General features: G+C 61.7%; 1 protein-coding gene across 1 annotated transcript; it reads right to left on the bottom strand.

Moving 5' to 3' along the window:
* Window positions 1–1,635: 1,635 nt before the first annotated feature.
* On the bottom strand, window positions 1,636–7,091 carry Mfap5 (microfibril associated protein 5). Its single transcript, XM_048335130.1, is given in 12 exon segments — window positions 1,636–1,953; window positions 1,955–1,977; window positions 4,053–4,126; window positions 4,235–4,322; window positions 4,728–4,757; window positions 4,877–4,912; window positions 4,968–4,972; window positions 5,088–5,121; window positions 5,339–5,374; window positions 6,009–6,047; window positions 6,518–6,580; window positions 7,014–7,091. Coding segments are annotated over 11 exon segments (678 nt in total). The 5' UTR covers window positions 6,579–6,580; window positions 7,014–7,091; the 3' UTR covers window positions 1,636–1,701.
* Between the last annotated feature and the right edge of the window lie 15,308 nt (window positions 7,092–22,399).

Here is a 22,399-nt window from a genome sequence, read left to right as displayed (position 1 = left end):
GGTGTCGGCGTGGTTTGGGGGGAGGCGGCTGCCACTTCCGCATTCCCTGGCGGTTGTTTTTCTCACCCTGCCGCCGTGTGTTTTCTCGGGGGGCTCGGGGACCGTCGGGGCGGGGGGACCCCAGCGAGAACCAGGCAAGAATGACTCAGCTTCCCACCCCGTACCCCACAGAGGCCCTGGGCGGCCAGGGGAGAGAGAGAGAGAGAGAGAGAGGACGCCTCAGCTCTCGGGGAAACTGAGGCAGGGAGACTTGGGGTTCAGGACGTGGCGAGCGTCCGTCTGAGTGGCCCGGTGGGCAATGCGACGTGGAGTCGGGGGCCCCGGTGGCCCCGAGGTGGGCGGAGGAGGAGGATCGCGGGTTCAAAGCCAGCCCGGGGCGGGGCGGGGGGACGTCGGGGAGACCCTGAGCTCCAAGGACTGGCAAGAAGCTGGGGTCGAGCGCCGGCCTTGAGCACCACAGAGAGCTTGGGGGTCCTGAGTTCGAGTCCAGACGCACGCCATTGAACAAGGGAAGAAGCAGGCAGAGGAGAGAAGAGACGAATCACCGGGGCGAAGGCCGAAGAAGCGCAGAGCCCGGGGGTTCAGACGCCCCCAGACTGAAGCCACGGCACCCACTGGATAAAACGGGGGGGGGGTGAACCCCGAATCGTGATCAGCTTCTTATTAAAGAATAATAATAATAATAATAATAATAACCACCCCCGCCCAGGCCCCGGCGTCCATTTACATCGGTGCCCTCGGCTTCTGCCACCCGGGCCAATGCCCAGAACCTTCCAGAACCTTCCATCTCTGCCCAGAACCTTCCACCTGGCCCGCGGCTGGCCCGGTCACGCCCGGCTGACCGTGTGCTCGAGAGAAAGGAAGGAAGAGAAGAAGAAAACGAGCAAAACCTCAGCCGCCACCTGTGCCCCGTCCGCCCCCTCCCCCCCCACCCCGTCCCCCCAAACTCACTTTCCCTGCTGCTGCTGCCGTGTGCTTCACGGAACCAGCGTCTCCGTGCCCAGGGGGGATCAGGGCAGGGCTGAGATTTTGAACTCGGGGCTTTGGGAACCAGACTCTACCAAGGGGATGCGATTGAAAATAATAATAATAGTAATAATAACAATGATGATGATGATTATTATTACTGCCAGTCCTGGGCCTTGAACTCGCGGCCTGGGCGCTGTCCCTGGCTTCTTTTATTCAAGGCTGGCGCTCTGCCACTTGAGCCGCAGCGCCACCTCTGGCTTTTTCTGTGTCTGTGGTGCTGGGACTCGAACCCGGGGCTTCCTGCGTGCTAGGCGAGCGCTCTACCCCTAGGCCCCCTTCCCAGCCCCCCCGTGTCTGTCTGAGGTCAGAGCCTCCCAGACTTTCCTGGCCCCCCGGGCTGGCTTTGAACCTGCGATCCTCACATCCCAGCCTCCCGAGCCCCCCCCAACCCCCCACCCCCGGCGCCCAACCCCAGAGTCCTCCCCTTGGGGGGGCGTGGACACCACGAAGGGACACCCCCAGAAAAAGGCGACTCGGGTTTATTGTCCCCCCCGCAACCCGTGGGGGTTTGTCCGTCTGAGACGCCGGGTCGACCCCCCTCCCCTTACCCTCCCTCCCCCCCCCCCGTGTGTGTGTGTGTGTGTGTGTGGTGGGGGGAGGGGGGCCCCCGTGTCTGCGATCCTTTCGGGAAGCCGTGGGAGCTGGTGCGGGAGTCAGGACGCGGTGGGGGGTTTATATCTCGGGGTGCTGGGTGGGGATCGCCGAGGTCAGGTCCGGGATCAAGAGAGGCAGGCGCGAAGCCCGGCAGGGCCTGGAGATGGGGTGGGGCGGACCGGGCCGGGGGACCGGGAGCGGGGTCCCCTCCCTCCCTCCCTCCCTCGGGGGGGGGGTCAGAGGCCGTGGGCCCGGTGGGGCAGCGTCCACGGAGTCGCAGGGGGGGAGACGGAAGTAGCCGGAACGGCGCAGGCGTCGGGGGGGCAGGCCCAGCCATCTGCCGGCACAGCTCGTCTGGAAGAGAGAGGAGCAGAGCACGCCCGGGGGGGGGGGTGTAATGGGGGGCCCCGGCCCGGGGAGACTGAGAGCCGGGGATCGTGGGTTCGGAGCCAGCCCGGGCCGGGAAAGCCCGTGAGACTCGGATCTCCGAGGAACCAGCGAAAACCCGGGGCGGCGCCGTGGTTCAGGCGGTCGAGCGCCCGCCCCGAGCACAAAGAGGCCCAGGGACGGCAGCCGGGCCCCGAGTTCAAGACCCGGGACTGGCACAAAAGAAGGAAAAAGCCGAGGCCCAGGTCTCCATCTTGATCAGGAGCTCGGCGCGGTGAAATCCCCCCAAGATTCTAGAAAGTGCCGGGCCCCCCCTCACCCCGCAGGTGGCCGGCACCGAGCCCCCCACCCCCCCCGGCGCTCTCTGGGAAGTTCACTTCAGCTCTGACTCAGCCCCCAGCGCCCGGGCCCGCGGCTGAGTCAGAAGGGGCGCGCGCGGGCTCGGCCCCCACCTGGGCTGCGGCCCCCGCACCCCCCGACACCCCCGTTCCTAGAATAATCAACCGCGGCCCGCGCCCGGCGCTACCCACGGGCAAACACTTCCCAGAACCCGGCTCTCCATGCCCTGCCCGCCACCATCCGCCCGTCCATGTGTGTCCATGTGTCCATCCATCCATCAATCATCCATCCATCCACCCATCCATCCATCCACCCATCCATCCACCCACCCATCCATCCACCCATCCATCCATCCACCCACCCACCCATCCACCCATCCACCCACCCACCCATCCATCCATCCACCCATCCATTCCATCCACCCACCCACCCACCCACCCATCCACCCACCCACCCATCCACCCATCCACCCACCCAACCATCCATCCACCTACCCACCCACCCACCCATCCACCCACCCATCCACCCATCCACCCACCCACCCACCATCCATCCACCCGTCTACCACCAACCCATCCACCCACCCACCCACCCACCCATCCATCCATCCACCCACCCATCCACCCACCCACCCACCTACCCACCCATCCATCCACCCACCCACCCATCCACCCACCCACCCATCCATCCATCCACCCACCCATCCACCCACCCACCCACCCCACCCACCTACCCACCCACCCACCCATCCACCCACCCACCCATCCACCCACCCACCCACCCACCCATCCATCCATCCACCCACCCATCCACCCACCCACCCACCCACCCACCCATCCATCCATCCACCCACCCATCCACCCACCCACCCACCCATCCACCCATCCACCCACCCACCCACCCATCCACCCACCTATCCATCCACCCACCCCATCCACCCATCCACCCATCCACCCACCCATCCACCCACCCACCCACCCATCCATCCATCCACCCACCCACCCACCCATCCACCCACCCACCCACCCACCTATCCACCCACCCATCCATCCATCCATCCATCCACCCACCCATCCACCCACCTATCCACCCACCCTCCCACCCCACCCACCACCTACCTACTCTGTCTATCCACCCACCCATCTAGTCTGTCCCTCTACCCATCCATCTGTCTGTGCATCTATCATCTGTCAATCTATCATCTATCATCTACTCATCTATAATTTATCTCTATTTTTTTTTTGGCCAGTCCTGGGTCTTGAACTTGGGGCCTGAGCGCTGTCCCTGGCTTCTTTTCGCTCAAGGCCAGCACTCCGCCGCCTGAGCCACGGCGCCACTTCCGGCCGTTTTCTGTGTCCGTGGCGCTGGGGACTCGAACCCGGGGGGCTTCCTGCGTGCGAGGCGGGCGCCCTTCCGCTGGGCCACGTTCCCGGCCCCCAGATCTATCGCGTACCCAGCGTGTTTCTGCCTCCTGCCGTCTCTCAGCCGCGTTGCCTCCTGTCCTCTGTCCGTCGGTCCGTCCGTCTGTCCGTCCGTCCGTCGGTCCACCCGCGCGTCTTCTGTGCCGGCCCCCGGGGCTTGAACCCGGGGCCTTGCGCCTTGGGCTTGGCGTTTGCCGCCGGGAGGCCCCCGGTGCTCCGCCGCTTGGGCCGCGCCCCCCCGCCGGCTTTTCGCCCCTCCCTCCCGGAATCCCGGCTGCTCACCTTTCATGGCCTCGTGCTCCTTGCACACCAGGCGTGAGCAGACCTCGTTGTTGATGACGTACATGCGCCGCAGGCTGCCGGCCCAAGGTCACGGCAAGGACAGACAGAACGGGAGAAAGGCGTGTCGGTCGCGTGCGTGCGTCGCTCCCGGGTCTCGAACCCGGGGCCCCCGGGCGCCTTACCTGGTGAAGCAGACCTGGTGGACGCACTGCTTGACGGGGCGGTGGACCGAGTAGAGCCTGGTGCACGCGAACTTCTCGTCCCTGCATTCTAGAACAGTCCGGGAGAAGCCGGGTGAGCCCCGAACTCCAGCCCGGGGCGGGGGGGGGGGGGGGGGGCGGGGGGGGACAGACACCAGGACGGAGGGAAAGAAAAACACACACGGACACCGGGCTCCGCGGCGCCCGCCACCCGTCACCCCCGGCCGCTCGGGAGGCCGAGGCCGGAGGGTCGCGGGTTCGAATCCAGCCCGGGCGGGAAAGCGCGCGAGACTCTCATCTCCGGGGAACCGGCAAAAATAAAAAAAAAGCGCCCCCCCCCAGATCGAGCCGCGGCCCGAGGGGTAGAGCGCCCGCTGGGGGCTAAAGAAGCGAAAGGTCGGAGCCCGGGTCCTGAGTTCGAGTCCCGGAGCCGGCACCACGGGAACGCGAGGAGGGAGGGAGGGCGCAGCCATACCCGCGGAGGCGTTCCGGTCCCCGGCGGAGGCTGCAAGAGAGAGAACGAACGCAAGAGAGGTTACGCATCGGGGTGGCCGAGTTCGAGGCCAGCGCCCGGGTCGCGAGTTCGAGCCTCGCCCCAGATCCCGTCTGCAGCTGCGGACTCACCCAGGTCGTCCGTGGACGGCTGGATGTCGGCCAGAGCTGCGGGGGACAGAGGGGCACGCGTGAGTGTGCGCGCGTGCACACGCGCGTGCACCCCTCCTGGGGCTCGAACTCGGAAGCCGAGGGGGAGTGTGGGGTTCTGAGTTCGGGTCTCAGTACACACACGCGCGCGCACACGCACGCACACGCACGCACACGCGCCCGGGGAACCTACCCGTGTCCACCCGTGTAAGGTTCATTGGCCAAATCTGCAAAAGAGGCAAAGTGTGGAACGAGAAACCGAGACCCGAGGACCCCGGTTCAAAGCCAGCCCGGCGGGAACGCCCCAAAGCCCACGCCGGAGCCAAAAGGCACCGGAGACAGTGCCCGGGCCCCGAGTTCGAGTCCCGGGACCGACACGACGGGTCCCCGCTGCCCGGGGAGGGGGGGATGGACGTGGAGTCGGGGCGCCGCCCCGGGGCTTACTGGGGTCGTCGGTGAACGTCTCCTGAGTCACGTCATCTGCCGAGAACCGGAGAACACGCGGGTCAGCGTCCGCCCCGTCCGCCCCGCCCGGGGCTGGACCTGAACCCGTGACCCTCAGACCTCCGCCTCCTGAGTGAGCGGCTGGGGATGACGGGCCCATCTCCCCTGAACGACTCCACCCCCCCCCCAAAAAAAAAGAACCAGGAGGGGGGCGCGTGGGTCAGGCGGTCGAGCGCCAGCCTGGAGCGGAGAGGCTGAGGGACGTCGCTCCGGCCGCGAGTTCGAATCCCGGGACTGGCGTTCACAAAAACAAGGTCCGTCCCCTGTTCGCTTGCTCCCCCTCTCCCCCCCCCCCCCCCCCGTGGAACGTTCCAGAAGCAGCTCTCGGTGTCACCTGTCGCCGTGACCCTGCGTGGCCACCAGGGGGGCGGCAGAGGCCTGCCGTGCTCTGACCTGTGTCTGTCTGTGGGATCCCCAGCCCTCCCTCCCTCCCTCCCAGGTTCCCGCCCTCCCTCCGGAGACCCAGGGGCGGGGTTGACGTCACCAGGGGGCGCAGACGGGGCGTGTGTGCGTGTGTGTGTGCGTGTGTGTGTGCGTGTGTTTCTTCTCCCCTACTATTCCCGTGCGCCAACCCCAGAGTCCCGGCGGAAAGTTCCAGAAGCCCACTCACCTCCGCGCTGACCCCCGACCCCTCCCAGGGGGATCCAGTCTGTGAACAAAGAGAAGAAAAACACCACATGCATGACCCCCCCCTCCCCCTCCCCCCCTCCCCCTGGCCCCGGGGCGGGAGGCCGAGCCCGAGGACCCCCGGTTCAAAGCCGGCCCCGGCGGGAAAGTCGGGGGGGGGGGGGCGCTGATCTCTGGTGAACCAGCCCCCCCAAACAGCCAGTTCAAGGGGTCGAGCGCCGGGGCCCTGAGTTGAGGATCAGAACGCAGCGCCACCTCTGGCTTTTTCTGTGTCGTCTGTGGTGCTGGGGAATCGAACCCGGGGCTTCCCGCGGTGCTAGGCGAGCGCCCTACCGCTAGGCCACCTCCCCAGCCTGCTTTTCAACCCACAGGCCTCCATCCCCCCTCCCATTGCCCATCCCCCTCCCACGGGCCCCCAACTCCCCCACACGACCTTTACAGGTGAAGTACTATACAGGCGAGAAAAAGGGATCCCGGGAAGAGCTCACTCACCAGAGGAGACGATCAGGGCAGCCAGGCAGAGCACGGCCTTGGGCGCCGAGGGCAGCAACATCTCTGACGGGGAAGAGTGACGGGGGGGGGGGTGAGCCGTTCAGTCCCCGGGTGCTTGAACTCGGGGCCCGAGAGCTCACTGGGGAGACGAGTCTCCCGGACTCTCCAGCCGGGGTTGTTGGCCTCCAACCTCCACCCTCCGATCTCAGCCTCCTGACGTAGGGGAGCTGCGAGCCGAGAGCCACAGCCCCCGGGGGCACGAGGACGAATGCTTCACCTTTCACCCCGATTATTATTATTATTGTTGTTGTTGTTGTTATTATTATTATTATTACTTCTTCTCCTCCTGTGTCTTTTTCGTCGTCTCTCGCCTGAGTCCCACAGGAAGCCATCCACCCGTTCAGCTCTGACGCCGGGCGGCGTGGCCCGTCGCCCTTCACCCCTCCAGCACGCACGCACAGCACGCACACGCGTGTGCCCCGGCCGCGCTACTCACCGTGGCAGGAGCGGAGCGTCTCTCGCCGCCGCGGGCCTCGGTCGGTCGGTGGCTCAGGGTGAGGTTTATCCCGGGCTGTGGAGGGAGGGAGGGCGGGAGGGAGGGAGGGAGGGGAGGGGGGGAGAGGGGAGGGGAGGGGGCCGCACCCTTGGACGACTGGAGATCTGGCCTCCTCTGAAACAGTGACATGGGAGGGAGAGAGAGAGGGAGGGAGGGAGGGGGGGACGGACGGACAGACGGACAGGCCAGAGGCACAGAACAAGGCCGGAATGCAAATGGAGACTTGGGGAGCTGCACACACCCCTCATTCCAAACCCTGTGATCACACGGGGGGGGGGGGGGGGGGGGGGAGGGAGGGAGGGGAGGGAGGGAGGGAGGCCCGGCCCCGGCCCTGGGCCTCCTCGTTCCTCCCACAGCCTGGCCCCGGCTTCCCCCCCCCTTGGAACATTCTGGCGTTCGTTTCCCAGGGCTTGGAACGAGTCCGCGATGAATATTCGAGCACTGAGATCCATCTTCATCCGGTCCCGGGATTTGAACTCAGGGCCTGGGGCTGCGGTCCCTTGAGCTTCTTCCGTGCTCAAGGCCGGCGCTCGACCGCGGGAGCCACGGCAGCGCCGCTTCTGGTTTTCTGCTGGTTTCCTTGGAGATGAGCGACTCACGGACTTTCCCGGCCCGGGCTGGCTTCGAACCTGCGACCCTCGGGGTCTCAGCCTCCCGAGCGGCTGGGGTGACGGGCGGGGGGCCGCCCGGGGCGGCGCTCGTGGGGCTCTGATCTCTAATTAACCACGAGACGATCGCCCAGGGGGTGTCAGAGGCCCCCGCCCGTCCTGAGACCGGAGGGTCGCAGGTTCAAAGCCAGCCCGGGCGGGAAAGTCCCTGAGACGCTCATCTCCAAGGAACCACGCTGGAGCGGACACTCAAGGTATGGTTGAAGCTCAGGGAGAACACGCGGGCTCTGAGTTCAAGCCCCGGGGGGTGGCAGAAGCACACACGCACACACACGCACACACACGCACACACACACGCACACACGGGCGTCGGCGTGTTGTGGTGGAGCGCACACAGATGGCGAAGCTGAACGGAAGCCAGAGCTGTGGCCGGGGCGGCGGCCAGGAGCGGGGAAAGCCCTGGGGGCGGGGGGGGGGTGGGGGTGGGTGGTGGGGGGAGCGGCGGGGGGGGGGGGGGGCGGTGGAGGGGGGGCGGCGGGGAGGAGGCCCCTTCCGGGGGTCCCAGAAGGAGTTTGCACCGAGGGGGCGGTGGCACTGGGAACAGAATCCGATCGGGGGGGCCAAGGTGAGGGGGCATGCGGGGGGGGGGGGGGGGCGGGCGGGTAAGAATTGGGAGTCTCCCCACCCCACCCCAGCACCCCCCAAACAAAAAGCATTCGCAACAACAAGGAAACCCCAAGAGCAAAAGGTCTGTGTGTGGCTCAAGCGGTTGATGGCTCTGAGTTCGAATTCTGGTTCCGAAAACAAAAACATCAGCACCCAAACCGCTTTTGTTTGTGTCTGGCTTGGGCAGTAGGAAGACCCCCCCCCCTCACACACACACACACACACACACACACACACACACACACAGGAACGTAGCTTGTTGGAAAGCCCCGTGGTTGTTTCTCTTCTGGCACCAGCCCCCTTTGGCCTTTCGAGCTCTCCCGGCCAGGGCGGGGACGCCTTGACTCGCCTCCGGGGGGCAGGGCCGGTTCTGCTCAGTCCTGCGCAATGACGTTATCCATGTATCACTTCAGGACATCAGGCCAAAAAATTAAAAATAAATCAGCTCCAGTGGCCGCAAATGGCCAAACGCTACCCAGAGATAAGGGCTGGCCTTTAAAAATATACATATATATATCCATATCTACATCTGATTATCATGAAGGGAACCGTGAGCGCATCGATGACCTTCGGGGTGCGGCTTCAGGGTTCCCATGCTGTGTAGGTTTCGTAAGGATCTGATTGTGCTGGAAGAAGACATCTTTAATCTTGTGCTAGGAAGCCTTGTCACCAGGTAGAACCAGGCTTGGAAGATGGGTGGGTGGATGGATGGGTGGGTGGATGGATGGATGGGTGGATGGATGGATAGATGGGTGGATGGATGGAGGATGGGTGGGTGGATGGGTGGGTGGATGGGTGGGTGGATGGGTGGATGGATGGATGGAGGATGGGTGGATGGGTGGGTGGATGGGTGGGTGGATGGGTGGGATGGATGGATGGGTGGATGGGTGGGTGGATGGGTGGATGGGTGGATGGGTGGGTGGATGGATGGGTGGATGGATGGATGGTGGATGGATGGATGGGTGGATGGGTGGGTGGGTGGATGGGTGGGTGGATGGGTGGATGGGTGGGTGGATGGATGGGTGGATGGATGGATGGATGGGTGGATGGATGGGTGGGTGGATGGATGGATGGATGGATGGATGGATGGGTGGGTGGATGGATGGGTGGATGGGTGGGTGGATGGGTGGATGGATGGGTGGATGGATGGATGGGTGATGGATGGGTGGATGGGTGGGTGGATGGGTGGATGGGTGGATGATGGATGGGTGATGGGTGGGATGGATGGGTGGATGGATGGGGTGGATGGTGGATGGATGGGTGGATGGATGGATGGGTGGATGGGTGGATGATGGATGGATGGGTGGATGGATGGATGGGTGGGTGGATGGATGGGTGGGTGGGTGGGTGGATGGGTGGGTGGATGGGTGGATGGATGGATGGATGGGTGGATGGATGGGGTGGATGGGTGGGTGGATGGATGGGTGGATGGGTGGAGAGATGGATGGACAGCACCGATCACAGCATCCCCACCGTTTGCGCTCACTGGACCGCCCCCACGGCAAACTCCTGCGGCCGAAGCAGAACTGGAAGCCCGTGTTGGAGCCGCACCTTGGGCCACCTCCTGGGGCCACATTTCCACCAGGTAAGAAAAGCTGCTGGCTCGAGCGGTCTCGAGCGCCAGCCTTGAGTGAAAGAAGCTCAGGGACAGCGCCCGGGCCCCGAGTTCAAGCCCCAGGATCAACAAATCAAACAAACACATTTTTCAGCAAAATGACAGCCTTTTCTTTTTCTCAGTGCCCATCCTGGGGCTTGAACTCAGATTCCGGGCGCCGTCCCTGAGCTTCTCCAACTCAAGGCTGGCGCTCGACCGCGTGAGCCACAGCGCCACCTCGGGCTTTTTGCTCCTTCACTGGAGATGAGAGTCTCACAGACTCTCCCGCCCGGGGCTGGCTTTGAACCGCGGTCCTCAGATCTCAGCCTCCTGAGGAGCTGGGATGATGGGCGGGAACCCCCCGGCCCTCGCACACTGAAGATGGGAAAACAGGTTGGGAGGCCTGGCTCAGGTGGTAGAGCACCCGCCAACGAGCAGACGCGTGAGATCTGAAGTTCCAGTCCGGTTCTTGGACCAACAAATAGATAAATAAATAAAAAGGAAAGAAGGGGCGGGGGGAGATGATGAGGTTATAAAAATAAACGCAAAACTCCCGCGCGCGAGGGAATCGGGGAGGGCGGGGGGCGGGTGGGGGGGAGGAGAAGCCTTTCCCGGCCCGAGTTTCTTTTAGGACACAGGTTTGCTGGCAGGGCAAGGTGTCCTTCTCGTTTGGCCGAGACTACTCGAGTCCCCTTCGCGCCCCTTCCTCCAACACCCACCCCACCCCACCCTCCGTCTCTCCTCTCCTTTTATGGGCATCTGTGTGTGTGTGTGTGTCTTCAATCCCTGGATTTAATTTACTCGGCCTAGACTGCAGGGTTTCTGTACATTTGCCCAACTAATGGCCTTCCACGAATGGGTGTATTTTTTTTGTTTGTTTTTACAGGCCAATAAATGATGAATGAAGTCAGCCTCTCTCTCCCTCCCTCTCTCTGTCTCTCTCTCTTTCCCTCTCCCTTTCTCTCCCGCCTCTCTTTCATTCTTTCTTTCCTGCTGATCCCGGGACTCGAACTCAGGGCCCCGGGCTGCTGTCCCCGAGCTTCTTTCCGCTCTACCCCACAAGCCACGGCTCCGCTCGTGGCTCGTCTTGTTTGTAGTCGGTGGAGACAAAGAAGAGTCTCACGCGCTTTCCTGGGTTTCAAAGCCCAGGCCGGCTTTGAACCGCCATCGTCCGACCTCGGCCTCCGGAGGAGCTGGGACGGCAGACGTGAGCCACCGGCACTGGGTCTTTCTGAGCGTTTCGAGACGGAGAAGGACAACACAGGAAAAGCATCGGCTAGTTACGCCCGGGAGCCGGCTCGAGCCTCACACGATGGCTTGCGCGTCTTCTATCTTTATTCTTTTATTTTGGTTTGGGTGCCCGTTCCCGGGGTTTGAACTCGGGGCCCGGGGTGCTGTCCCCGAACTTCTCTTGCTCAAGGCTGGAGCTCTAACCCCTTGAGCCGCAGGGCCACTTCTGGCTTTTTCTGTGCGTGTGGTGCTGAGGACTCGAACCCGGGGCTTCACGCGTGCTAGGCGAGCGCTCTACCGCGAAGCCACCTTCCCAGCCCCAGTCCATCCATTCTTGTTCTCTAGTTCAGTCTTTGTCCTAGCAGATGACTCTTTTCCTTCTCTCTCTCCTCCTCCGTCTCTTTCTTCGCCGAACGGTTTACAAGTATGGCTTTCGTAAACAGTTACAGCTGCAACAAATGACGGAATTGGAGAGTATTGCTTCTTACCTCAGCTGCACCATGACACTTAGTAGTGTAACACACCCAGGTGGCAGTAGTTCACGCCCATCATCCCAGCTACTCGGGAGGCTGAGATCTGAGGATGGCGGTTCAAAGCCAGCCCGGGCGGGGGAATCTCTAACGAACCACCAGAAATTCCAGTAGTGGCTCAAAGTGGTAGAGCGCTAGCCTGGGACCAAAGAGCTCAGTCAGGGACGGCGCCAGGCCCCGAGTTCAAGCCCCGCCGCTCCGGTCACCAGGACCACCGACAAAACAGTGTAAAGGAATTGATGGCCAGTTTTGAAGTCCACCACTTTTGAGGCCTCGTGGATGGCAGCCCGAGTATCACCCCATGCTTGTGAACCGGTTTGGGGTGTGTGTGTGCACGCGTGGCGTGTGTGCGTGCCAGTAGCCAGTACTGGTGTTTGAACTCAGGGCCTGAGCACTGCCCCTGGCTTCTTTCTGCTCAAGGCTAGCACTCTGCCACTCGAGCCACAGCGCCCCTTCTGGCCTTTTCTATATATGTGGTGCTGGGGAATCGAACCCAGGGCTTCATGTATACAAAGGCGAGCACGCTACCCCTAGGCCGTATCCCCAGCCCGAGGGTCAGCACCTCAACACAGGAGGTGCTCTGGGGCTTGGGGCCTAGACGGGCCCAACTCTGGCTGCGATTGGTGGAGCCGACGCCTAAGCCCCGCCCCTGACCTGGCAGGAAGCTGGCCGATGGAGTATTTAAGGACCTGGGGCCTCTGCAGACGGAGTGACCTTCCCGGTCGGCTCGGGCTGTGCGACGCCGCGGGTTGGGGGCTGTCTGTCTGTCTGTGTGTGTGTGTGAGGGACGCCAGCCCCCCCCCACCCGCCCCCCCAGCCCCAGCCCCAGCCCCGGGACTGGCACAAAACAATAACCCAAGCCCCCCCCCCCCAATGTTGGCATTTGTGGATGCGGAGAGGGAAGGCTGTTGTTCTTCAGGCAGAACAGCAGGGGGCGCCAAAGCACTGCTCATCTCCCGCCTGGGGGTGGCGGATCTTTCCTCACCCCCCCCCCCCCCAGCCTGGCCTTTGAATCCAGACGCCCTCGACCCCCTCAACCACGCCGCCGCGGCCCCTTCTCCTCCTCCACGCGCTCTTCCCTTTCTCTCTCTCTTCCTCCTGGGACTTGAACGGCTTCAGTGTGGTTCTCTCCCCCCAGCCGCGTTTCTTGTGTCTTCTTTTTCTTTCTTTTGCTTCTTGGAAGATGGGGGGTGGGGGGTAGGGGGGGTGTCTCCCTTTAGGCCTGAGCTGGCCTTGTATTTGCGGGGTGTGTGCGTGCGTGTGCGCACGTGTGTGTGTGTGTGTGTGTGTGTGTGATACTGAGGCTTGATTGAATTCAGGGCTTGGAGTTTTCACTCAAGGCCGGGCCCTGAGCACTTGTGGAATGGCAGGAAAAGGAGGGGGGGGGGACCCCCAGCCTGAAGGGGAACCCCTCCCCCCCCGGGAGGGGGGGGGGACATTGTGTCTTTGTAAGCAGGGGCCGGGCCTCTGTGATCTGTTGATTGCAAGGGACCAGTGGGTTGTTGCAAAGGCGCTTCTGTGTGTGCGTGTGTGTACACACGCACGTGTGCAGAGTGCTTGCGTGTGGTCGTGTGTGTGGTATGTGTGATCGACTCTGGGCCAGATTCGGGGTGGCGGTTGCAAGCGCTCGGGGGGGGGGGGGGGGTTCCGTGGAAGTCTCGCAGACCAAGCCGGCCGAACCCTAGTGAAGTCAGCGTGGGGAGGAGGGACGGGGGAGGGGGTCGCCCCAGGGTGGGGGGGGGGGGACCCGGAACCCAAGGGCAAAACAAGAATTTAGAGGGAGGGAGGAGCGGGGAGAGACGGGGGGAGGGACGTTTCCTCCCCGCAGAGGCAGCGGCTCGGGAGGCTGAGGTCTGAGGACGGCGGTTCAAAGCCAGCCCCGGGCAGGAAAGGTCCGGGAGACTCTCATCTCCGGTGAAACCACCAGCAAACGGGGAGCGGGGCCGTGGCTCAAGTGTCAGAGCGCCGGCCCTGAGCGAAAGAAGCTCAGGGCCGGCGCCCGGTCCCCGAGTTCAAACCCCAGGACCTGCAGGAGGGAAAAATGCTTGAAAAGCAAACAGAAACCCCAGAAACCTGCTTCGGCCACGTGAGCCACGGCTCTCCTCCTGGCCTTTGGGGGTGTCATTGGAGATAACGCCCGTGGACTCGGGGTGCTCAGGCTGGTCTTGAACTCTGATCCTCTCAGCTCGTAGCTTCCTGGGAAGCTAGGATTATAGGTATAAGCAACAGCGCCTGGCAACACATCCTGTTATTATCTTAATAATCCAAATCACCGAGCGCTGATCCCTAAACTCCAACTGAGTGACAACTAGGAAAGCTTCAGTCGACCACTTTCACAGTCCTGTGTGTGCCATGAGGGTACCGGGGATTCGAACTCACGGCTCGAACTCTTCCCTCGGCGCGTTGCGGCCGAGGCTGGAACTCTTTTAAAAGTTCGAACGACGCTCCCACGTCTGAGTTTTTTTTGGTGGTCCGTTGGGCGAGCAGAGTCGCGCGGACTTTCCTGCCCCCCGGGGGTTGGGGGGGGCGGGGGGGGGGGAGCTGGCTTTGAACCGCGATCGTCACATCTCAGCCTCCCTGAAGAGCAAGGATGTCTGACGGGCGTGAGTTACAGGTGTTTACACGCCAAAGGGGTAGCGTGCCAGCCTGGAGCGCAAGAACTCAGGGACGGGGCCCAAGATCCCGATTGGCACGCACAGCGTGCACGCGGCGCACACACACGCACACTTTCTTTTCCCCACTCTCCAGGCCCCTGCTCAGCAGCAGTCTTAGCAAAGAGGTCAAGTTCAAGGTGCAGGAGTGGAGGGTCGGGTTGGAGGAGGGAAAGGCCAGGCCAGCGTTTAGCTTTTCTGAAGAAACCATTGTATTTCAGGGCTGGTTCTAGCCGGCTGGCGCTGGGGGGGGGGAGAAGGGTGGGGGGGCCCCGGGAGGAGGAGGAGGAGAGGGGGGGTAGAGTCGGGTGGACAGCTAGATTGACAAGGGCTCTGCTGTTTCTGCTTGTTATTCGCCCGTTCTCCAACGCTCCCCACCTTGTCTCTGGGCGGGGGGGACCTGGGCTGGTGACCGGCCGTAGCGCCCGGGTGCAGAATGCTGTGTTTTGTTTTCATTTCTTTTTTGAAACCGATAACCATTCGGACTCCGGGGAGATTAAACGTCTCGTGTACAGTTTCTTCTCCCCCCCCCCCCCCGCCCCCCGCCTCCTCCCTGGTTCTGGATCTTTCCTGTTCAAAGATTTCCATGCCTGGGGGAAGTTCTTTGTTTCTATTTCCTTCAGGATTGATCTGTAATCTAGGAAAAAGAAGAGAAAAACAAAGAACCCCCCCCCCCAAACAATCAACCGCTCACCCCTGATTTTCTTACAAGGGGTGGCGCTCAGGCCCTGAGTTCAAGCCCTGGTACCACTACACACACACACACCACACACCGCACACACCACACACATACACACACGAAGCCGTGGTCCCCAGACACAGCTGCTTGGGGCTGGTGTGTAAAGCTGAGCTGATCGTAGAACCCTCCAGAGACTCTAAATACCCTGGAGGAAAGTGATTAAGCCGAGCCTCTCCGGTTTCTTTTTTTAATTGTCAATCGTGGGGCTTGAACCCAGGGCCCGGGCGCTGGCTGTCCCTGAGCTCCTTTCGCTTACCCCTTGAACCGCCCCCTCGACATCTGTTCGGTGGCTTGGAATAGAATCCGAATCCCACCAGCTGTGGACCGAACATCTGTGAGTCCAGGTGTGTCAGCTTCTGCACGTTCGTTTCCTAAGCAACGGAGCAGAACGCCTCTTTACACGGGATGGGTCGTGGATTCGATATGATCAAGCCATCTTACCGTTACACGCACGCGGTGTGGTCCATAGGACTCGAAACATCGCTAGATGTGGGCGTGGCAAGAACGGTGCCGCGGGGTTCGGTCTCTTTTTGGATTCCAAGGCATTTTACCCCCGTGGGCTTTCCCGCCTGGCTTCGAACCGCGATCCTCAGATCAGATCCAGCTTCCCGAGTAGCCAGGACGATGGGTGTGAGCCACACCGACACCTGAAAAAGAAAAGAGAGCAACTGGACACACTAGGAGACGCGAGGCGGTGAAATGACAGCCCACAGGTCGCGGAAACCATCGGCCCAGTCGAAGCGAGTTCGAGTCCAGCTGCTCTCCTCCGAGATCCGTGACGAGATCCGAATCACCCGATCCCGGAGGCCAGCGAGGTTCTCGATCTCGTTTGTCTGTCCGGCTTGGGGCGTGATCGACCAGAAACGAAGCCGACGCAGGCTTAGGACGGCAAAGAAGAGCCGGGTCCCGCCGTCCAGCGGGGAGAACGGGCAGACTCGGGAAGGACGGCTCTTTTTCTTTTTTAACCCTCAAGCTCTGATTGAGGTCGCAGCCCTGGTCGGTGGTTTAGCCCATGACGAATACTCATCGATTGTTCCAGAAGGCGGTGTGTGCGTGCGTGGTGCGCGCCTTGGGGTTGTAATGGCCACACTGGGGGTGTTGTGGTTTGTATTTTTTTGGGGGGGGGGTGTCAGCAAGATGCGGTTCGTCTTCACCGCATCATTCCCGTACCGCGTCCGCCGGATGGGAACCGAGTCTCCAGCCTCCAACATCGCCACCCCAGAGAGGGCTCAGCCTAATCAGGTCATATTAGGTTGCATTTGTCTAGGCTGAGCTTTGGAGGATCACGGGTTCAAAGCCAGCCTGGGCCAGGGATGTCTGTGAGGCTCATCCCCACCCCCCCCCTCCCAATGAACCCAATGCACCCAGCCACCACCCCACCCCCCCCACAAAAGACAAAACCCCAAACAAACCCAGAAACGTGGAGCACCAGTGGGCGAGTGTGGCCGGCGTGAGCAGGTCCTCCGATCTCAGGTGTGCGTGTGCGTGTGCGTGCGTGTGATCTCCCAGACCCTCCGTCTTCAGTCACCCGGGTTCCTGTCCCGGGGCAGAGGCCGGGCTCGAACTCGCGGTGGAGGGGGATTTGCTTCGCCATCACAGACAAAGCAGGGGTGCGGGGGGGGGAGGGCGGCTGGAGAGGCTGGGGGACCCCCGGGGGGCCCCCCGACCCCCCACCCTCCCCGCACACACACCTTCCACACGGGGGAGGGGGGGTCCAGGCAGGTGGGGTGGGGGGTGGGGACGGTACAACGGAAGGTCCCCCACCACCGGTTGGTTTCCCCGGTTTCCCCTTCTCGGCCGGGCGGCGAGGACGGTTTGGGGCGGGTGGGGCAGGCGCGTCCTCGCGGCGCCTCGCGTGCCCGCGCCCCGCGGGCGCGCGCCCCCCCCTCCTCCCCGCCCCCCCCCCCGCCCCCCCCCCCCCCCCCCGCCGCGGGCCCCGTGCACGGATGGATGCACGGAGGGATGGAGGGAGGCAGGCAGGGATGCAGGCGGGGGATGCAGGCGCGGGCGCGCGCACGCACGTACGTACGCACAGCGCGGGGTGCGCGCGTGGATGCGGGCCTAAGCAAGGGGGGGGTCCAGGAGGGGCGGGGCGGGGCTCCCACGCAGGTGTCAGATCCTCCCGGAGGCCACGCCCCCGCTCGGCCACGCCCCCGCTCGGCCACGCCCCTCCAGACCCCGCCCCCTTTCTCCCGCGAGCCAACCAACCAACCTCGCCCGGGGGGCCACGCGCGCGCCCGCCGAGGTGGGCGTGTCCCGGGAGGAGGGCCGAGCGCGCGCGCACGCACGGACGCACGCACGCACGCCTTGGCCGGCGGCGTCTCGCTGTGGTGGTGGGGTTGGGGGGGGGGTTTGGAAGGAGCGCGCGGAGCGGCGTCGCGCGCGCGTGCGCGGCGTGTGAGCGACAGCGAGGACGCGGCGGCGGCGGCGGGCGGTCGCGCACGCGCGCGCGCGCGCGGCCGAGGGAGCGAGCGAGCGCCCGCCGGAGCGTGTGAGGGAGCGAGGCGCGGCCGGGCGGCGTGTGTGTGTGTGTGTGCGTGCGTGCGCGTGTGCGTGCGTGTGTGAGAGCCTCAAGCCCCCCCCCCCCACCCCGTCCCCGCCCCCCACCCCGCCCCACCCCGCCCCCCGCGAGGCCGGGAGAGACCGCGGAGGACGCGCGGCCTGGCGGGCCGGCGGCGGAGAAAGGAGGCGGCTCCCGGCGCCGCACCGCTCCCCCGCCCTCCGCCGCCCGCCGCCCGCCCGCCGCCGCCCGCCGGGACCCCGCGGCCCGCGCTGCCCCGAGGTGAGCGACGCGGGGGGCCGGGCCTCGGAGGCGGCGGCGGCGGCGGGCGGGCGGGCGGCGGAGGGCGGGAGGGGGGGGGCGGCGGGGGTCCGCGAGCGGAGGGCGGGCGGGGGGCGGGCGGCGGTGACAGCCGCGCGGGGTGGGGTGGGGGGGGGCGCGGCCCGGACGGGGCGGGTGTGTGGTGGGGAAGGTGGGGGGGAACCCAGGTGAGGCCCGGCGGCGGCGGCGGCGGCGGCGGGGAGGGCGGGGGGGGGGGCGGGGGGTGTGTGTGTGGGGGGGGGGTGGAGGTCCCCCGATGTGCGACCCCCTCCCCTCCCCCTCCCCTCCACACACACACCCCCCCGGGGTGGGAGAGGGGGGACCGCGCGTCCCCACTGGGCGTGGGGACCCCCCCCTTCCTCACCGGGACCCCCCCTACACCGCCCCTCTCCCACCCCCCCCCACCCCCCTCCTGTGTGACAGCCTCGTGGGGACCCCGTGAAAACCATTTACACACTCACACACTCCATACACACCCCACACACCCCCCACACCACAAAAAGCATGGGGACCACGCCGCCGCCGTGACTCCCTCCACACCACGGCGTGTGCGTGCGCGCGTGTGCAAGTGTGTGCAGCTCGCCACCCCCTTGCCTCATTCCTGTTCTACACACACGCGCGCACACCCTCCAGATTGAGGTTTTGCAACCCCAGCTATTTTTTTGGGGCGGGGTGGGGGAGTCCTTTTTGTGATGGGTGTGTGTGCGCGCGTGCGCGGTGTGTGTGCGTGTGCCCCCCCCAAACACAGATAATGGCAGTTCCCCCTTAACCAGACTATGAATTCTTTCCGTGGGCTGCGCGTGGGTCTCCTTCCCTCCCTCCTCCCACCCAACCCTCTCCACACACGCACGCACACGCGCATGCACACACACACACACACAGGCACGCGGGCCCCACCTCTTTGTGGAGTTCCCCTTTGAATTCCTCCCATCTGTAGCAAGGATTCCGGCAAAGAGAGGAAAATAATCTTCCTCTCCCCCCCCCTTCCTTTCCTTTTTGTTCGCGTGATTTTGGGGGGGGCCCGTGGGGACGTGCTTAATTATTTATCCTGACCATTAAAATTTAGAGTGCTATCTAAAGCTACCCCCCCCCCCCACTCCTCCTCTCCTTCTGTGACCCTATCGGATCACATAAAGGTCATTTCTTTTGTTCTTTCTTTTCAAACAGTTCATCCAAAAAAAAAAAAAAAACCCACACGTGAATTGGCCAACATACTTTCCTTACGATAACTCCTGGGTGGAAGAAGACATGGCCGGCCCGGTCCTGGAGGTGTGGAGGAATGTATTTTGGAGGTGCCCTTTGAATCTCTTAAAGTAGCCTGGTAACTCTTAGGGAAGGAGCTGCTAGAACTATCAGGAGAGACGTTGAATAGTTCCAGTCTGTTATTTGTTAAGAGGAAGAAGGACTCGTTGTGTTTCAAGTCATCTTGTGTCTGTCTTACTGCTGTGGATTTCTTTCTTTCATGGCTTCATGGCATTGAGTTAATTTTGGCTACATGGCTGTTAATGTTTGTTTTCTTTTACTCCCCTGTTCCCCGGCTCTCCCCCCCCCCCCCCCTTTGCTACTGAGGCTTGAACTCAGGGACTGGGTGCTGTCCCTTAGCTTTTTCACTCAAGACTGGGGCTCTACCACTTGAGCCACACCTCCACTTCCAGCTTCCCCCCCCCCGCCCCCCTACTTCAGTGGAATTAGGAAATCTCACAGACTTTCAAGTTCTGCTGGCTTGGAACCTCAATTCTCAGCCTCCTGAGTAGCTAGGATTACAGGTGGGAGCCGCCAGCCCCCACCCACCTCCCGTGCTTATTACCACCTCGTACTTCCACCACCAAGTTCCACCACTTGGGATCCTTCACACCGGGGAGAGTCCCTTCCTCTCTCTCCTCTTCCCCCCCTAATAGGGAGGGTCTAACCTTTTGTGCATTGCCTCCAAGCTGCCATTCTGTTTATCCTGGTTTACGGTGGATAGCGTTTTCATTTCTCCCATCTTCCGGTCCTTGTGAGTACACTTGGTTCAGTAGCCGCATCTGGGAGTGGAGCGGGGGCTGATGGGTCTTGCTTTCCCCCTTCCATTCAGCTCCTTTCTCGCTAGCAAAGCTCAAGAAATCTTCACCCATTTCAACACGCTGAATGGGGGCGTTCTTAATTTTCTCTGATTATTGATCGCATACATACTGAGGCTCAGGCATAAATGTGTGTGTGTGTGTGTGTACGTGTGTGTGTGCACGTGCCAGTACCAGAACTCAGGGCCTAGGCACACTGTCCTTAGCTTTTTATTGCTCAAAGCTGGCACTCTACCACTTGAGACACAGCTGTACTTCCTAAGCTTTTTTTTGTTGTTGGGTGGTGGTTAATTAGAGATAAGTCTCTGACTTTCCTGCTCGGATTATCCTTGGGCCACTGTCCTCAAGATCTCAGCCTCCTGAGTAGCTAAGGATTACGGGTGCGACGCAATCGACAGGAGATTCCAGGAGTTGAGTTAGCCCTGACTTCTTCCTTGTCCTCCTCACGATTCTCACGGAACTGGTATTGGCCAAGTCACTGGATTTATTCTCAGAGCTCCCCTCTTCGTGAGCAGAATGATGAGGGAAAGAAACAGGGCAGAGAGAGTTGTTGTACGTGTTCTACGTGCTCTCCATGTGTGGTGTAACTTTTTATCTGGAAGGCATGACTGTAGGCATGACTGTAACATTGGAGGGTAACTTTTTTATTGTTAGGTTGCTTCCTGTCTTTGACTAATTTTTGTCAGGTGATACATATATATATATATATATATATATTTTTTTTTTTTGCCAAGAGTAGTTCACAAGTGAGATTAGGTCATAAGCATAAAAAGAACTTTCAGAAATCCCACTAGTTACATTACTTTAATTCGAGGGAGAAAATTGTAACGGGAACAGTGAGATAGATAATGTTGTCAAAGGTTACCTTGTAGCCAGCCCACCCAGAGCCCACACCTGTCATCCGAGCTACTCAGGAGGCTGAGATCTGAGGATTGCAGTTCAAAGCCAGCCTGGGCAGGAAAGTTTGTGAGACTCTTCGGTGAATCACCAAAATGGCCGGAAGTGGAGCTGTGGCCAAGTGGTAGAGCCTAAGCACGAAAGTTTAGGGGGCTGGGGATATGGCCTAGTGGTAAGAGTGCTTGCCTCGTATCCATGAAGCCCTGGGTTCGATCCCCCAGCACCACATATATGGAAAACGGCAGAAGTGGCGCTGTGGCTCAAGTGGCAGAGTGCCAGCCCTTGAGCAGAAAGAAGCCAGGGACAGTGCTCAGGCCCTGAGTCCAAGGCCCAGGGACTGGCAAAAAAAAAAAAAAACAAAAGCTTAGGGACAGCGCTTAGGCCCTGAGTTCTAGCCCCAGGACTGGCACACACACAAAATAAGTTATCTGTGCTGACACGTTGCATTGCTTTGAGACACTGGTTAGGTAGCTTAGCCGTAGATGCTGGGGAAATTGTCTTTCATTACTTGGTATTTTCCTGCTTGTCATATTAAGCATTGTTAAGAAATAATAAGAAATAATATGCTACCTCCAAAATATCTGTACACACGTATTTAAAATTCTTGTGCCATATGTGTGTTGTAAGCTAAGATTGCAGAAAAAGACTGCTTTTCTGGCTTCATAGTAACTAATGCCATGCTGTTATTTTAATTCTCCATCCCCCCCCCCCCCCATTTCCAATTTGGCTTAGAGGACAAAGCCATAGAGCTAGTTGCCGCTCTTGGAGACAACTTATATGGAACCCATCTGCTGACATCTTCTTTCTTCTCAACTGCCGTTTTCTTTCCTCCTCCTAACGTCAATGATTTCAGCATCCGTGGCATGGTGATAAATGGCCTTGGGTTTGTTTGCTTGTTTTTTTTTTTTTTTTTGCTGGTCCCGAGACTTGAACTCTGGGGCCCGGGCACTGTCCCTGAGCTTCTCTTGCTCAAGGCTAGTGCTCTACCCCTTGAGCCACAGCGCCACTTTTCTGCTTTTTAGTGGTTCGTTGGCGATCAGAGTCTCATGGACTCCCTTGCCAGGGCTGGCTTTGAACTTCAGTCCTCAGATCTCAAGCCTCCTGAGTAGCTGGGATGCTAGGCGTGTGCCACCAGTGCCAGGCTGATCTTTAGATCTGAGGGGGGGGCAGTAGTTGCCTGGTGTTTCATACTGATGTGGCACAGCGACCCCTCCCTTCGCTCGTCAGCGTGGATGTGTGTGTGTGTGTGTGTGTGTGTGTGTGTGTGTGTGTGTTCTACGTTGTCCCTTGGGAATGACCGCAAAGACCACGGCAGCCATGTGTTCTGTTTCCATGGAGGTCTTTGGTCTGCTTTCTTCACTGTCCTTTCCGTTGCTGTTGTTAGAGATTGGAGCAGTTGATCTGACCCTTGAGCTCATTGGCGGGTGTCCCACCACCTGAACCACGCCTCCCACCCCAGCCTGTCAACCGGTTTCTCCCAGCGGTGTCGGGAGGAGGGGACTGAAATTCCACCAAGTGTGTACCAACTTG

The sequence above is a fragment of the Perognathus longimembris genome, chromosome 27 (assembly GCF_023159225.1).
Source record: "Perognathus longimembris pacificus isolate PPM17 chromosome 27, ASM2315922v1, whole genome shotgun sequence".
Lineage (NCBI taxonomy): Eukaryota > Metazoa > Chordata > Mammalia > Rodentia > Heteromyidae > Perognathus > Perognathus longimembris.
This window is presented reverse-complemented; position numbering and strand designations above follow the sequence as displayed.